This window comes from Falco rusticolus, chromosome 9, assembly GCF_015220075.1.
Source record: "Falco rusticolus isolate bFalRus1 chromosome 9, bFalRus1.pri, whole genome shotgun sequence".
Lineage (NCBI taxonomy): Eukaryota > Metazoa > Chordata > Aves > Falconiformes > Falconidae > Falco > Falco rusticolus.
The window spans coordinates 242,969-259,980 of NC_051195.1; the positions used below are offsets into that span (position 1 = coordinate 242,969).

A 17,012-nucleotide genomic window follows, 5' to 3' on the forward strand; every position below is an offset into this window, starting at 1 on the left:
GCCCCCGCGCTCCCGGAGCGAGGGCCCCATCAGTAGCGGCAGGTGCTACGGAGCCCTGTGCCGAACCGGCCTCGGCCGCGGGCAGCGCGCTCGGCGGGGATGAGCTCCGCAACCGCCGCGCAGTGGCTTCCTCGGAACGACCCGCTTCCCAGGCGGTGAAGTCCCGGCTTGTTTTACCGAGATCACCCAGGGCGAAAGCAGCGGCCGCCGGGCGCGGGGGACGGACAGCCAGCAGGCCGGGGCTGGGGCCGGGGCCGGCGGAGCGCACGGTGCAGCCGTCCCGGGGCGTGCCCTGCCGCAGCGCCGTCCCCGAGCATCACGGCATCTGCAGCCGAAACGGGGTTTTGCTTAACATTGAGGGAGCGCTTGGACCTGGAGCAGGCTGGCAGCCGCCCGGGGCTGCATTCCAGGGGTCCCTGGCGGCGGGGGGTCAGACCGGCCGAGGGGAGGGGACCCAGCGGTATCGGGGAGAGGGAGCGGGAGGGCCCGCACGACCCGGCCGGGGGCGGGGAGTCGGGGCCAGCGGCGGGGCCGCCCGGGAGATGCCTGCTCGTGGTTCCCACGGCGGGCGGCGGGACGGGAAGCCTCCTCCGGTGCCCCACTCCCCCCCCCCCCCCCCGCCGTCGGAGGGCCGCAAGAAAAGACACACAAGTAGTTTTATGGCGCCGAGAAGTCTGCAGAAATAAACCCCACATATTTCTACCTGGAAAAATGAGAGCGTTAGGTTACAGGAAAGTCAATGAACAGCACAAATGCACCATTACTGTGCAACAAGCGTCACTGATGACAGATACAAAGTACCGGCCAGCCGCAGCGCACTGTTTTAGCGCAAGTTTTAAGCCAGAGGACGGGGTCGGGAGCTGGGCTTCCAGCTGCCCCTCGGGGCTCGCACGGCCGGTCCGCCGGCACCGGGAACGCGCCACTGGACCCTGCTGCTGGCCGGCGGGCCGACCGGGGCTCGGGGCAGCGGCCCCCGGAGAGCCACGCAGCCGCCGCGGGTGCCGGGGGCGGCCGGCCGGGGGTAGCCTGCGGTTCCCCGGCGCCGAGGGGCCTCCCGCAGGAGCGGGGCGGAGGCGGGCCGCGGGCCCGGACACCCTCCAGTGTCCCCGGGGCAGCGTGCTGGCGACGGGGCACTGCGCTCCGGCCCACGCCTACCGCCGGCACCAGCCCGGCTGCGAACGGGCCCGTCTCTTACCCTATTCCAGAGGTCCCGTGTACCGGCGGGGCCTGCTCCTCGAGGGACGACTGCTGGCTGCCGGTGCGTAGTGCCTGGGTCAGCGCTCGGCCCCCGCCCCGCGGGGCTGCCCTCTCGTTAGCCGAGCCGAAACGGTCGGTGCTGCGGAGCTGGCGTTCGGAGGCGGCGAACCCCCGGGCGGTGCGGCGGCCTCGGCTCGGGCTCCGGCGCCCCGGGCACCTCCACCGGGGGCGGTGGGGGGAGGCGGGACGGGGGAAGACCGCGGAGCGGCTCGGCGGAATCCCGGCGGTGTGCGACCGGGAGAGGCGCCGGCAGGCAGGGACCAAGACAACCCCGGGCGGGGCGGGGCGCCGGTCCCTGCCCGCCCAGGCGGGTCCGCGGCTTTCGGGGGGCCGGTCGCGCCCCGCCGCCGGGTCGGGGCCGCCTTCAACACCCTCTCGCGGCTCCGTGAGCCTGAGCCGTGCCGGGGCGGAGGGAGCGGGTGGCACTCGCCAGCTCCTTCACGAGACATTGCAGAAATGAGGCTGGACAGGACGCTGATGTGGCTTAGTCAAGAGAGCTTGATAAACCCGTTACTGCTGTCTTTGTCGCAGCTGTTTACTATAGATAGAGGAAAAAGCAATGCAGTCGTTTATTAAACCTTCTTTAGGGCAGCGTCGTTTTTAATCTCACGTTTATGCGTTCAGCTCTTTGCGAGGATGCACGTAAGACACATAGACCGTTACCTCACGTCTAACTTCAGCGACTGAAAATGAAAACGACAGATCGAGCCCGAGCATTATTTCCCACAGTGACATTGACATTAGAGCTGTTGTTTCGGGTTAAACGAAAGCCTATTCACCTGCAAACGGCTCTGACGACAGACATAACTACATCCAAACGACCAAGCGTTTTAATAATTGTTCTGATATGATGAAGTCGATTCAAGTTTACTTTGTGAACCCTTTGAAAGATTTTAGTTCCCCGCTTGATGTGGTTAAAGTTTTCCTTGGTTAACAACGCATCAAAAACTTAGAAGGAGAAGAAGGTGCTATAAATCCCGTTTCAGGAATTGTTTTCTGTAACGACCTCAAATCCGAATTCTTCTTTTCTTGACAAGTAAGCATGCTTTCGATTAAGAAGAATAGCGGCGGTAATTTTATTTTGTGCGAACGAGACGAGCTTCGTTCTGCGATGATGTAAGAACCATTTTTGTCCTTTCAAAGGCAAGGGGCTACACCTCTCCGGCAGGTCTGGGCAGGGGGACCTCCCTGATACCAGCGGGTTTCAAAACCGGCAACAAAGCCGGCCGAGCAGAACAGCTGCTCCCGGCACCTGAGGTCACTTCTACAGCCGCGCCCCAAGCGCTTGGCTCTAACGTGAGGCCAGCGCCAGTAACGGGGCCGGGAGGCAGCGCTCCGCCTCTGCCGCTCAGAGCCCCGCGGCCGCGGAGCCGCCGTCCCCCCGCACCCGCGCGGCGATCGGCGGGCCCCGCCGGCCGCCCTTCCCGGCCCCGCCGCCGCGGTCCGCTCCCCCAAAGACCGTCCGTCCCTTTCGGGCTCGGAGGCGGGTCCCGCCGCCCCGCCCGGCGCGGCGGCCTCCCACAGCGGCCGCGGAGAACGGGCCGGCGGCAGCGGGGCCAGCCGGGAGCGCGGCGGGGCTGACCCCGGCGGGTGCCGCGGCGGGCGGGGCGCGGGCCCGCGCGGGGGTCCCGTCGGCCGTGGCGCGGCCACGTGCGGCTCCGCGCACTCCCACGGCGCCCGGGGACCGCCCGGCCCGGTGGTGACGTGTCGGGGTGGGGGCGCTCGCCGCCCGCCGATTGGGCCGCGGCGGCGGCGCGGGGAGGTGGCCACCCAATGGGCGAGGAGCTCGCAGGTGCCCGCGCGGTTATCTGCGCCCCGGGGCGCGGCGCGCAGGGTCCCCCGCTGCTACCGCCAGGACACGCGGCTGCGGCGAGGCGCGGAACCCAGCCCCGCGGCGCCCACCCCACCCCGGCCGCATCCCCCCCCCCCCTCCCCCCCCTCCCGGCTAGATCCCGCGCGGAGAGCCGCCGCCGCAGCCTGCCGGGGACGCTCCGCCGGCGGGGGCTCTTCTCCCTCGGACTCCCTCCTCGCCGCCCGTTTGTCGCCCTGTTCCGGCTTGGCTCTCCCGCCTGGAAGTCGGCGGCGAGCGGCACCGAGCCGCGGGGGCGGGCGGAGAAGCGCCGGCGTTTCCTACTCCCGGCAAAGTTGGGGACTTGCTGTTGCTTTGATCCCGCAAGCGGAGGAAGGAGAGACTCCCCCGCCGCGGCCGGCGCCCCGGGCGCGGGGTTACAACAGGGCAGCTGCCGGCGTGGTGGGAGAAGGACCCGCGCTCATTGATGACCACAAATGTTAGCGGTGGGGCAGATGGATGCTAATCGCCAGAGCGCGTTCGTCCTCAGCAGTACGCCGCTGGCCGCGCTGCACAACATGGCCGAGATGAAGACCTCCCTCTTCCCCTACACCCTGCAGAACCCCTCCGGCTTCAAGGCGCCGGCCCTGGGCGGACTCAACACGCAGCTCCCCTTGGGGACACCGCACGGAATAAGCGACATCCTAGGGCGGCCCGTGGGCACTGCCAGCAACCTGCTGGGCGGGCTGCCCCGCATCAACGGACTGGCGGCCTCGGCGGGGATGTACTTCAACCCCGCGGCCGTCTCCCGCTACCCGAAGCCGCTGGCGGAGCTGCCAGGGCGACCGCCCATTTTCTGGCCGGGAGTGGTGCAGGGCTCTCCCTGGAGAGACCCCCGGCTCGCCTGTCCCGGTAAGTGCGGCCGGTTCCAGCGGGGAGCTCGGCCCGGGGGCTGGCCCGGCTCCGCCGTCGGGAGGCGCGGGCCGCCATCCCTCCCCCCCGGGCCGCCGAGCCAGGCGCCGGGAGCCCGGGCGGTCCCACGCCGCGGGCGTGCGGGGTGGACGGGGCGGCCGGCCTGCCGGAGGCCGCGGGCGCGGCGCTCCGAAGGCGGCCCGATGCCGCGCCCCGGGACGGCCCTGCACCCACCCCTGCTCCGGAGCCAGCGGCGGCGGACACCCGGAGCGGGCCCGCCGCAGCCCGCCCCCCTTTAGCGCCGGGCGGAGACCCGGGCAGAGACCCGGGCAGACCCCGTCTCTGACGGAGCTGTTTCTCCTCCGCTTTCAGCTCAGACGGGGATGGTTTTGGACAAGGACGGCAAGAAGAAACACTCGCGACCCACTTTCTCTGGGCAGCAGATTTTTGCTTTGGAGAAAACCTTCGAACAGACGAAATACCTGGCAGGACCGGAGAGAGCCCGCCTCGCCTATTCCCTCGGGATGACCGAGAGCCAGGTGAAGGTAGGTCCCCGCGGGCGGGCCGGCGCGGGGCGCGGGCTCTCGGGGCCGGGGCAGCGCTGTCACTTTTTGCTTTTGCGGTAAATGCCGGCGGCCAAGAAAACGGACCAACCGTACAGGGATTTTTTTAAAGTCAGTTATAATTTAAACTGCATTTGGATATTGGCTAGATTTTAGGCCAAGTTCTACGTAACTAACTTTGTGCTTGGAGTTCTTTGTGCTGCAGACGATTTAAGAAAACTACACGTAAAATACATTAAAACAACCCCCTAAACCAAAAAGCCCCACGCAGGTAATTGCTTTCGTCGGGGCAGTTTTCCACGGAGCTCGTGTCCGGGCACTGGCACAACTTTTCCTTGCATAACCACGCAAATTTTTTAGGAAAGTCTTCGGGTGCACCGAAGCGTTGAGGTGCCCTGGGAGCCAAAAATACTTATTTTTCTGGCCACCCTGTTCCGTTTTAAAGAGGTGATTGTTCCGCGAAACCGCCGCTCTTACTTTTGCGCGGCTCTGGCTGGCGACGTTCCCCGGAGGAGCCGGGAGGGTCCACCCTCCCGGTGCTGCCCGCGGCCCTGCGCGCTCCGGCCTCGCTCCCCTGCCCGGAGCTGCCGTCGGGCGGGCGGGAAGAGGTGGTGGTGGGGGGGAGAAGGGGCCGGGCGGGGGGGCGGCGGGCGCGGCGGTGGGGCTGAGCCGCGCCCGGTGCCGGTGCCCAGGTCTGGTTCCAGAACAGACGGACCAAGTGGCGGAAGCGGCATGCGGCAGAGATGGCCTCGGCGAAGAAGAAGCACGACTCGGAGACGGAGAAGCTGAAGGAGAGCTCGGACAATGAGGACGATGACGAATACAACAAGCCCCTGGACCCCAACTCAGACGATGAAAAAATCACGAGGCTATTGAAGAAGCACAAATCCACGAATCTGTCCCTCGTCAGCCCCTGCAGCACCAGCTCGGACACCTTGTGAGGGCGCCGGCACCGACGGCTGCCCCGGGCGGCTGCGGCTGGGCGAGCTGCCGTGGTAGGCACCGCGCCGGAGGTGAATTGTAACTGGATGTTTGAAGTGGTGTGTTGTACAGCCTAAGATGTATGTGAAATGTATATATTTTTTACAGAATAAGTTATGAAATTATTTTCCTTCTCATCGATGTAAATTTCAGAGGAGTTTTTCCAACTTTTTGTTTTGTGTCCCTTTAAGGTTTGCCCCTCTTTCGTTTAGCCGCCTTGCCCGTTTCCTGCTCCTAACAATCAGATTTTGTTACATTTTGTATTTTGCCAAATCCAAGCTCAGCCACTTTGTATATAGTAAATTTCAGATTTTGTGATGTATATTTCTATGTAAAAACGGCTGTTTCCTTTCACTCCCTCCTTCTACTCAGTGTTTTGGCGGTTTGATTTCTCCTGCCTCTGGATTTTATGCTTAATAATATAAAAAGAGAAAACAACCCAAAAAAGCACGAGAGAAAAACGAACACTTGGTTTTACATTGGGATCAAATAATGTCTCAACGCAGGTTGGAAAGACTTTGTATAAATCAATAAATTATTTAACAAGCTTCTCCAGCGAGTTTCTTCCTGCATTACTCGTTTCTCTGTCCTCGTCCCGTTGAGCCCCTGGGGGGGCTGCGCCTCCGCCCGCGGGCCCTGGCTGAGGGAGCGGGGCCTCACCGGACCTGTTGCAGGGTAATTTCTGGCTATAGCTTCGCTAGTCCGGGGCTCCCGAATTTTAAGGCCGCTCTCACCGAGCGGGGGACGGTCGGCTGGTGCCCACCCTCGCCTCGCCCCGGCATTTTCCCCGGCTCATTCGCCTGAGCGTCGCTGCCTTCCCTGCTCCTGGGCCGGTCCGCAGCCGGGGTGCTGGGGGCCGGCGGACGGGCGGAGGACGGTTCCCCGATGGGCCCGCCTGGAGCCGGGCTCACAGCCGCACGGGAACCCGCGAGCTGCGCCCCCCACCCCCCCCAACCCCCCCGAAAGAAGCGATTCTCGCAGCTGAACGTGCAGCTTTGAACCCGGCCGGGGACCGCAGCGGTTTCTGGCACCGACAGCGCTTTGGTGGCCGCGGGCAGGTTATGTGATCCGCTCCGGGGAGGGGGAGGCAGGGGCTGGGACATATCCCGCTGCGGTTCCCGCACACCGGCCGCTGCAAAAAAGACCCCGAAGTCGAAGTCACTGAGCTTAGCGGTAGGGGGCTAAAGCGGCATCGCCCTCCCGCCGCCCTCCCGGGACCGCGGGCCTGGGCCCGCACGCACCGCAGCAGCTCCCGCACCCAGCTCCGCAGTTCGCCGCCGGCCCTTGACGAGACCCAGGTAATTAACGCGGCCGTCGACGAGCCTCGCAGCTGCCCAAGGTTCCACTTTTCTCCTCCCGGGCGTATTGGAGGCCTGACCAGGGTGTAAGCCAGCTTCGTTGTCAGGCCTTTTTTTTTTTTTTTTTTTCAATGAATGAAACGTTCTTTTCTGTCCGTGCATTAGCTACTGCTTCGCAGACCGAGCGACTGCTGCGGCCCCACTGCGGGCCGGCCCCGCTGCGCCTGCCCGGCTGCCAGCGGAGGGCCGCCGTCCGCGGCGCAGCGGGACGGGGCAGTTGCGGTGCCCAGTGCCTCTCGCACCGCAGCCGCACCGTCCTGCACCCGCCGTCCGCGCCGGCGCCCCGGGCCTCCCCGCACCGAGGGGGCGTGCGGCCGGCCCGCCCCTGCCCGCCAGCCCGAGGCGGGGGCCCGGCCCCGGCCCCTCCCGCCGAGCGCGCAGCGGCCGAGCACGGCGACGCCAAGCCGCGTCCGCTGTCGCCCGGGGGCTGCGCCAGGCCCCTTGCCCGCGCCCCGGCGGCTCCCACTGCGGGCAGGGGCCGCGGAGGTGGGGGCCCCGCTCTGGCTCCGTTCGGCCTTTTCAGGCCCCGCCGGGCCGCTCCCACCGGGGTGCCGGGGCCGCCGGGGCCGCCGCGGCGGGCCGTGCGCTTCGCTCGCGTTGATTTATTTCCCTCTGACGGGAGGAGCCCCGCGGGCCTCTGCGGGCAGCGCCGTGTTCCAGGGGAGGGGGGGGTCCTGCAAGGTCTTACTCACTGAAAGCGGTGCGTTGGCGAGACCCGGCCCGGGCTCTACCGCGGTTACAGACGGAGTAAATCAAGTTTAGAAATTAACCTTCGCCTCGGCTCTGGACACCCTGAGACAGGCCGCTGGAACCGCAGCGACGAACCGGAGCCGGTGTCCTGGCTCCTGAGGGAGAACGACAGGATAAAAAAACACCCACACTTGAAAGTGAGATTATTCACACCTGCTCCTTCCCGTAGTTCTTTAAATGAAACGTGCTCCAAGGAACTCGGGGATCTACATCCAGCGACGAGTTCCTTTTCCTAGAACGAGGCGGCTTTGCGGTGCAACACGCACGCCAGCACCCGCGGCCGCGCAGAGGGACGGGCCTCGGCGGGAGGGAGCCGGGAAGAACCGGGACGCTCCGGCGGCAGCCCGGCTCCCCGCAGCCCGGTTCTGCTCCCCTCATCCTGGCTCCCCGCTCTCTGCATTCCCGGGTCCCCGCATCCCGGCCCCAACTCCCCGCATCCCCGGCTCTTCGCAGCTCTGCTCCCCACTCTCCGCATCCCGACTCCCTGCAGCCCCGACTCCCCGTAGCCTGGCCCCGCTCTCTGCATCCCTGCTCTCCGCATTCCGGCTCTCCGCACCCTCGACTCCCCGGCTCTCCGCAGCCCGGTTCTGCTCTCCGCATTCCCGGCTCTCCACATCCCCGCTCCCCGCGGCCCCGCTCCCTACGGCCCCAATCCCCGCGGCCCGGCCCCGCTCCCCACAGACCCGCGGCCCCGCGCCCCGCACCGTCCCCAGAGAACGCCTCGGGGCTTTGGTTAAACGCCGACGCTGCGTTTTACGAACGTCTGTGGATTAAATCTCAGACTCCTGCAACAGATTAGCTGGATGGGTCACCTGTGGATGCTCAGGGCTGTTCACGGTCGGGCAGTTTATAGCTTTGGTGAGTTTACCTATAACTGAGGCTTCAGTCTGAAAAGGCAGTCTCCTTGTTGTTGTTGTTGTTATTGTTATCCGCCCCCCCCCCCCCCAACCCGGAGGTAATCACGAAGGAGTTTACTGTGGCATATTTATTGAACTGCTGGGGACTGGCATCTCATGAATAGCTCATAAAGTTGTATGGCTCTCTATATGTTAACACTCGAATACTAACTCCTAAATGCCTTTTCCTCGGTTTGTATTGTTTTGATTAACACTAGAAGGGCATGCTATTCTACAGGTTTTCACGTGAAAAATAACTCTGCTAATTGGCAGGAGATTAAAAGGTAACTCATTAATAAGAAATGTGACAATTTAATAATTTCCCTTTAATCCCCAATGCCCAAATTAAAGGGACAGACACAGCCACTTTCGCCATGATTAGTTTTATTGCTTGAGAACCAGAGTACTCATTTCTAAAGGCCTTCAAAGTTATCATGAGTTGAGTTCGCTTAAATAGAATTACTGTGTGGTTATAATGCAACATGGCACAGTAACAATACAGAGCTGCAGACACCCTTTGGGCAACAGTACTGAATATAAACCCAGACTGTACTGTTGAGAAAACACTCTGCAAGCGGACATCAAATCATTTTCAATGGTAGTGATTTATACCAAAATCAAGCATCAATCTAATGCCATCACGCAGTCCATGAACTCTGTAGTGTTCTAAATTAAATCAATAAAACATACATTTGTGTTTCATCAACAGACTCCCTAATCACCTTTTAATGTTGTATTTAGCGGTGGGAGAAAAATGTTCATAACAAGATTATATTGTAGGCTGCACTGAGCTACTAACCAGGAAAATTTACAGTTGTCTTGTTTTTTTTTTTTTTTTTTTTTTTTTTTTTTTAACACTGTATAAATACAGTCTTGTGTCCAATACAGTTGCTACCTGAAGCAGACTATTATTTTCTTCTCCCATGTTGTTATTGTTTCAATATAGAATACTTGGCACCATAAAACAGTAACAAAAGACAGACAAAAACAGTTTACAAAATTCTGGAAAGTTACACCCAAACCTAGCTAAGAACTTCACATTCAATCCTTAATATTACATAGAAAGAAGGGATTATAGGAGTAACAAAGTGAAACTGCTAATATATGTGCTATATAGTATGCTATATATCTGTATCCAAGATGGCACTGCTATATATTTATTATATAAATGTTGGTTGTTGATGTACACTTAACTAAACCTGCTAAGACTCCAACACTAACTGCTGATATGGCACTCTCAAGCATTCATATTGGAAAGTATATTTAGCGTAAGTTTTGGTCAGGTTTATAAATTATTTATATATCTGTGTATATATACACATACATACATATATATACACACACATATATATGTATGTATAGAAAGCAGCTGCTGTGTGATTCAAAAACCATGTAACATGGCAGTATAGTAAATAACATGAGAAAAAAAATATAAAAATGGAAAACAAAATACTAAAACTAAAACACAAACCATAAGCCTTGGTCAACAAAGAAAATACCATTTAAAACCATCAATATCTCTATCTATACAATCCAATGTACAAAACCCCAATGTGGTAAAGATATATAATGTTAGGCATGACACCTTTAAAAGTTTATAATAATGCTGAAATAGCTTTTCCATATTGACAAACACTTATTAAAAGTTGAAAGTTGTGAAATCTAAAATACATAACATCTCTGCTGTCTATTTAGAGTTTTGGCAACAGAATTGTGACATATATATAAAAAATAATTCCACATTTCTACTTGATGTCACATGAACATACAAGACAGTGAGGTATGTGAGGCTTTTCTCAAACAGAGTCCAGATGCTGAAGCATAGTGTACGATCAGCAGTCTAAAAATGTGGCACTCGGGACTTGATTTATCAATACAGCTGTTACGATTATGTATTTCTGTATACTGCGTGTTCCTTCCCCTCCCTGCTACAGTGTGGTTTCACGGAAAATCTTCTCATTTCGTAGGCATCTTTTTCCTGTTGCAGAATTGGCATTTTTTTAAAAAGAAAAATAAACACAGGGGGAATGATGTAGAAAATATAAACGTAAAGAAAAAAAATGATATTTACCACCACATCACTGCACGACACAACACTTGTGCACATTTGCAATAGGTTTACCTGCCCCAGCAGCTATTCGAAAGGACAGGAACACAGGCTGCAGTAAGTTAGGGAAAAATAGAAGTTAAACATTTGAAATATGAACTTTTTTTTTTTTTTTTTTTTACAGTCAGTAGTAAACACAAAAAAATCCTCCATGACTGAAAACATGAAAACAAAATGATACAATAGTGTTTTTGATTAACTACAAAATGCACAAGAGACCTACATCATCTCCTTACAGATCTCTGTTCCCATTGAAATCTGAGGGAAAACTTGCCATTGATTGCTGTGGGAAGAAATTTGGGTCCCACACGCAACTCCCTTTCATCACAGAATTAGTTCCACTGAAAGTGCCATGCTAAAAAAATTCATGTTAAGTACACTGATGACAAAGGAAATAAAAATTACTGTTTCTGAACTGGCTGTCCTACAGTTGCTGACATGCTGGACTTCTCATTTTATTGGAGAAGTTAGTAAACTTCTTTTTTTTTAAATCTGACTTGGATGATTCTGGACCAAATATCTCAAGTGCATTCTTCCTTAGAAAAACAACACCCTGTCTCACAGGAACTCTGACCATGAAAGTAAATATAGGTATGTATTTGTGAATATAGATTTACATGTATACATGCAGACACACGTCTGCTACTCATTATCTGTCAACTACTTATTATCTGTCACCAAATTATCATTCAAGAGCCTTAGCACTGCCTCTAGAACTGATATATTACTGTTGTACAGTTTAGAAGGTTTTGCAAGTTTCTGGTTGAGTTTTTATATCGGCTTTCAGAGGTTAGCTTCTACTCCTTGATCATCTTTTTCCAAAGAATGCAAATACTCAGTTTTGCTGTATTTCTAACTTAGTTTTCCATCTGTTAGCTTCAGCAGAAAAGACTACTTGTAAAATTAATGTCTTTTTCTTCACTTTATCAACGAATATTTGTTTAATTCTATATTCTCACTTGTTGCTTAAATGTGGAACTGCCAATATGTTAATTTACAAATAAGCAGCTAGGCACCAGCTTAACTGAAGCTATGTATCAATTTTGATAACCCATTGAAAATACTTTTGTTTTATGACAATAGTTGTAAGTGCACAGACACTTGCTCCTCTTCATTTTGTACTGTATCATGCTTTCATTCTAGCACACATCGTCCTGTTCTTTGTTCGATTTCATACAAGTATCATCACTACTCTCATATATTAGCTGAAGTTCAATTCAACTTTAAAACATTTTTGAGGCTTTAAATTAAAAATAGGACAGAAATATACTTGAATTAAACATCAGATTAACAGAAACTAGTGTATACATTCTCCTTCCCAAACAAAAAGACTTAGAAGATACAATACTAACATGTTTAATTTAATTACCTTGTGATCCCCCATGCAGACATTTGGCCCAATGTGGTCATATATTACTATCTTCTCATCATTTTCTGACTAGTTGAAAAAAAAACCACACAACAAAACACTAGTCAGTTCAAGTATTCTTTAGATTACAGAAAGAGAAATAATGGAAATAATTTATGCAAATAGTTCAAACCAGTTTCTGAATGAAGTGGTATTAACACATCTTTGCTTGACTTCTCCAGAGAAAGATCATGTAGACTGAATTTTTATGTCCAGTACTGCTTGCAGTAATTTGTGCCATTTGTCCACGTAAAATAAGTCATGAATTCACTGCATCTACTCCTTGCTTCTGGGACCTCCAGAAATTTCAGTGAGTAGCACTTGGACAGGTGAAACAAATGAGTCAGTTATGACTGTGTTCCAGCCTTTTGTTGGTGAAATGCAGCTAGTGCATTTGGCCAGTCTTTTTTTTAAGAACAACACACAATTTTTATCCAATTAGGTGCAACGTATCTTGTTCTTTGAATTAAATGCAACCCACGTTGTCTTATAAGAGCATTTGTTTTCATCATATAGGGGATTTTAAATGTTCAGAGAGAAGAATGAATTATAGTTTATAAGTGTTAACCATTTCTATGAGATACATTTCTTCATCTAAAAAAAAGCATTGATTTTAAGAAAATCAGCAAACAAAATACGACATTCCTCCAGTCTCCTTTATGAATTGCTTTCATTTTGTTCCATGTTGAACTTTATCCTTATACACTGACTTCTTTAGCATTTGTAGCTTAATGAATAATAAAATGTACTCATCTTTCTGCCATTTGCAATGAATGTGATTTCCAGAATCTGTTTTGATTCTTTAGTACAGTACTTCAGGAACAAATACAAACACATTGCCATACAAGACAATTTCTTATTATGCTAAACAATTCCTATAAGCTAATTAAATCTGCAATTTGCACACTCTCAAGTCTCTAGTACAATCACAGACGTACTTTAAACTAGTTGGCAATACTAATTTATTTTGTATGAAACAGTCAAGACTTGCTCATCTGTAATCAGTCAAGTTTGACTGGGCAATAACTTTATATAAACAGTAGCATTTAGGATTATAAACTTAAAATTGAATTATCTTTAATGCAGTAAGGAAGCTTAAGGTCAGATTTACTTTATAGCACGGTTGTCTGCCAAAAATATAAAAACATAACCTTCTGCATTGTATGCATGAGCACTTTCCAATATTTCAAGATCATAATGCCACTAGCATCGGAAGTGGGGATACATTCATCAAAAGCGACTTGATAATTTACAAAGGCAGCATAAAATTGTGGATTTTCAACTGCATAATCTTTAGACAGATAAACAAATTACAGTGGTGCACAAGCAGAAACAATATACACTTGGCTGAGCATTCATTACTTCATGCTATCAGGCATCAACGCAACTCCCTAGCAGTGGGCAACCTTTGGTGTTTTAGGGCTCAGGAAGCATAAAATAACATGATGGTGAGGTAACCGACCATAGCATGATAGATGATGTTGCATGAAAGCTGTTTACAGCCCCATGTCTCTACAATCTGTAATGCCTACTGTGTAGCTGAACACACCGTACAGTGTGGCAATTTGTGCAGACTATCCTTTCTTTACATAGGATTAAAATGCAGACTTGCTGCAGTTTGTTTGAAATAAAATACAGAATTGCTAAGACAGAAAAATAAGTTCTTTATTTGCCTATAAGAAAAGTTAATAGCGCAAAATAATTACCCGCGTAAGAATATTCAATTGCTACTTACGACCAAAAATTCTTTAAAAATTCATATACATTTATATTCTAAGAAATTTTTACTGTGTAATCTGTTAATTAAAATTTGCATTTACTTTCTTCACAGTTTGTTTTTAAACTTCAAAGCGTAAGTCTCTGCAATGGAATGAATTCTCAATGGCAAGGCAAAGACTGCTTACTGTGTAGAACCACATAAACTTGTAAGGCCATTTTGCCCTTTCCTCTATCAGTTTAGCATTTTCTTCCACTGAGTATTTTCAGTAAGTTTCATAGGCCAGAATTAGTTTGGTTTTGATCTGGATAAGCTAACTCCCTTCTTGGTATAGACTCACTGACTTAACCATGCCAGTTTGGCCTCGTCTCCATGTGTAATTTTGCATACATGTTTCTGGAGATGTCCCAAACTGCATGCTCATCATTTGCAAATGTAAAGCTGCAGAGACAAAATTATATGCATTTTTTAAATGTAAGCTTTGAATGACCCAGCTGACTGGGTTTCTGTTCCATGGAGACTGGGAACCAGGCTAAGTGACCTCACAGTCACAAATTTCTTTAATGCTCTAACTTTGTTTTCCTTTGTTTAATTTTCTACCATTATAGCCAAGTTATACCCCCCTAGATAACCTGAAAGAATTCCTTTCCCTCTGTACTGTTTACACTCCTCAAGCCTTTGTGTACCCTTCTATCTCCTTATTCATAGCTTTAAAAAAAAAAAAAATCTTCCCTCATTGGCCACTCTTTCCACAGTTTTAATCCTTTGTTCTTTAGGAATTTCATGGGTGCCAAGTACTATCTGTAATATTTTGGGTAAAGTCTCACTTTTTGTATGATATTTCAAGAAGATCAAATAACATTGATTTTGACATTACTATTTTACTATAAAGCCGGTATTCCTCTTAGCTTCACAGCTGTTTTTATTAAATACTGCAGTACTAAAATTTTGGGGAAACTTCAAGATATCATGCAGACACTTCTTACACATTAAAATGTGAGGAAGTACATCAAACTGAAATTTGCGTAGCTATGGAAAAAATGTTTTCAGCCCTGCAATATACTGCAAAGCAAACAGTATAATCATGAGATAAATAACCCTGATGAGGGGGAGAAACAGAAAGTTATAAACTTCAGGATAGCAAGTTTTAAGAGTTTCATTAGAAAAAAAAAACAAACCATGAAGCTGTAGAATATGGATTTATTTGCAAAGATTATTTTCTGCAATTAACTCCCATTAAACTGCATTAATTATACAGGAACATACAGACAGACACATGACTTCGGGCACTCTTGGGTTTGGTAAGCCTGTTCTGTATGAGGGAGTCATACAGGCTGGTCAGCCAGATAACCTCAGTGCAACAGTGCTGAGAAGTCACAGCACATTCATTCCTGCATCGCGCTCATGGCCACAGCTAGCACAGAGGGAAACATTTAGCTCAGAGCAGAAAGGCATGGGTGAGAGCTCCTTGTATCATACACTGATTTCCTGATGTGTTCTTTCAAACAACTGATAGCCAGTGTAAACAGTACAGGTCCTCAGTTGCCATGAACAAGCACACTGGAAAACACAGGCAGTGTAAGTTAGCATACCTAACCGGCTGACCTGGTTCAGTGTGTCCAAGAAAGGAGGAGAGCAGAGCAGGGTAAGCAGGAGAGACAAAATGAGATAAAAAGGAAAAGTGGAAGGCTCCTAAACTATACTTAAGTCATTTAACCTTGGACAGACCATCACCATGTTAACCATACCTCTATACTAAAATCCCAAGAGGAACTGTATGTTCTAAAAATGTGGCACAATCGTATTTTTAAAGGTCTAATGGACTGTCCAAATTTAGGCACTTAATTGGTGTACCAAAGTTAGGAGCCTACCCGCTGGAGACTCTGCCTTCATTCTGGGGACAAAGACAGGAGATTTGGCCCATCTAGGATCTGATATGTTCTTGGGAAATCCAGTCCTCCCCATCCATCAGCAACACATGGAACCTAAATCTACCAGGCTTGTAACTTGGGTACCTCAAGCTGCTGCTATACAGGTTTTTCTTTCAATAGCATTATTACTTCTCCATCAGCAGCCGCTCCTAGTTACTTTTGTCTGCATTTGTGCTGAATCCTTAGTAAGGACAGTGCTGTTACTTAGGTTACTGTATAGTGAACTGAACTGGGGGACTGATGTAGGTTTTTATTTTTTGTTATTCTTTTTTAAAGCAGGCACAGTTTCCCAGTGCTGCACATCCCAGTACAGCACTGACAAGTACAGAAGCAGCACAGAAGAGACGACAGGCAGCCAGTGTTGGCAGCTCAGGTACCTAAAGAAGTTTGTGAAAGCTCGTGCTTTGGTAACTGCCAACAGGTTAACTGGGACAAATCCACATTCTTGGGTGGAAAGCACTGGAAGCATAACAGTTCATTATTGCTGTCTCCAGCTTGGCAAGCATTTGCTACATGCAACTGAAAATTCAAGGACAAACAGAAGTTTATCAGTCCTACCTACCCCTGCTGAAGATGAACACAATGCAGAGGCAGCGGGGTGGCCGCAGCTCTGTACTTACTTTCAGAATGAGCTCCTTGGCTGAGTGGGACATCAGGATTCTGTCGCACCAGGCTGGACATCTCGTGTTCATGTACTGCCTTCCCTGGCTAGAGTCCTCACTGTATGGATAACTGCAAAAAAATCACAATTACAACCATCAGCAACTTTTTGCAAAGCTGCCTGAAACCTCTGGCCTAAATGACCACACTAACTAAAAAAATTAACTGGCAAAATCCAGCTCTTTTAGACACCTCTCGTAGTTACTTATCTTTCTTTTCTCCTCCCCCTTTCTTTCTCATGTGCTCTTTCTCTATTTCTCTTCTCTTCTCTACAATCCTACTTTAGGCCAACATGTTGACACATACAGTTTCAAAACTCTCACCTCCTACCTTACATTTCTGCATGTGAGAGTGTTCAAAGACAGCAGACTATTCACCTGTGTGAAAGTACCAAAGTCAGCTCAACAGCTCAAGCAAAGAGCAGGCTGTTGGCTATGACTACGGAAAACAAATGGGCAGAAGATGAAAAAGGAAGTCTAGGGGAAAAAAAAAGGTTAATCTCATGGGATTTCTTTGCAGGATTCTCTCAAGGAGAGCTATCCAGAATAATTTAAGAGAAGAGTCCAGAGCACTGGGATCTCTGCAGCTGTACACAGACCCCACCTGTACGGATCCTCTAAGGCTGCCAGAGAGGAAGGTATGACAAGAAAGCAGGCTTCTCAGGGGATTGCTTCAGAACCCAG

General features: G+C 51.2%; 2 protein-coding genes across 3 annotated transcripts in view; one reads left to right on the plus strand and one right to left on the minus strand.

Moving 5' to 3' along the window:
• Nucleotides 1-3,145: 3,145 nt before the first annotated feature.
• NKX6-2 (NK6 homeobox 2) lies at nt 3,146-5,999 on the plus strand. Its single transcript, XM_037400475.1, has 3 exons — nt 3,146-3,958; nt 4,331-4,503; nt 5,214-5,999. Exons 1-3 carry the CDS (start codon nt 3,544-3,546, stop codon nt 5,460-5,462), a joined length of 837 nt encoding a protein of 278 aa, XP_037256372.1. The 5' UTR covers nt 3,146-3,543; the 3' UTR covers nt 5,463-5,999.
• A 2,879-nt stretch (nt 6,000-8,878) lies between these two features.
• INPP5A (inositol polyphosphate-5-phosphatase A) overlaps nt 8,879-17,012 on the minus strand; it is a 258,020-nt gene continuing 249,886 nt past the window's right edge. The window contains exons 13-16 of one of the 2 annotated variants that reach the window (XM_037399595.1): nt 16,290-16,401; nt 11,983-12,051; nt 10,578-10,665; nt 8,879-10,484 (exon numbers count right to left, since the gene is read on the minus strand). In XM_037399595.1, coding sequence (XP_037255492.1) covers nt 10,585-10,665; nt 11,983-12,051; nt 16,290-16,401 — 262 coding nt within the window. In that variant the 3' untranslated portion in view covers nt 8,879-10,484; nt 10,578-10,584. The remainder of the gene's footprint in view (nt 10,485-10,577; nt 10,666-11,982; nt 12,052-16,289; nt 16,402-17,012) is intronic. The other variant, XM_037399594.1, reaches the window with a different exon arrangement.

Excerpts from the sequence above, each read along its gene's own strand:
- NKX6-2 (XM_037400475.1), top strand. The coding sequence starts at position 3,544 with ATGTTAGCGGTGGGGCAGATGGATGCTAATCGCCAGAGCGCGTTCGTC. Across the intron at positions 3,959-4,330 it reads CCCCCGGCTCGCCTGTCCCG|CTCAGACGGGGATGGTTTTG; the intron begins GTAAGTGCGGCC and ends CTCCGCTTTCAG. Across the intron at positions 4,504-5,213 it reads TGACCGAGAGCCAGGTGAAG|GTCTGGTTCCAGAACAGACG; the intron begins GTAGGTCCCCGC and ends GCCGGTGCCCAG.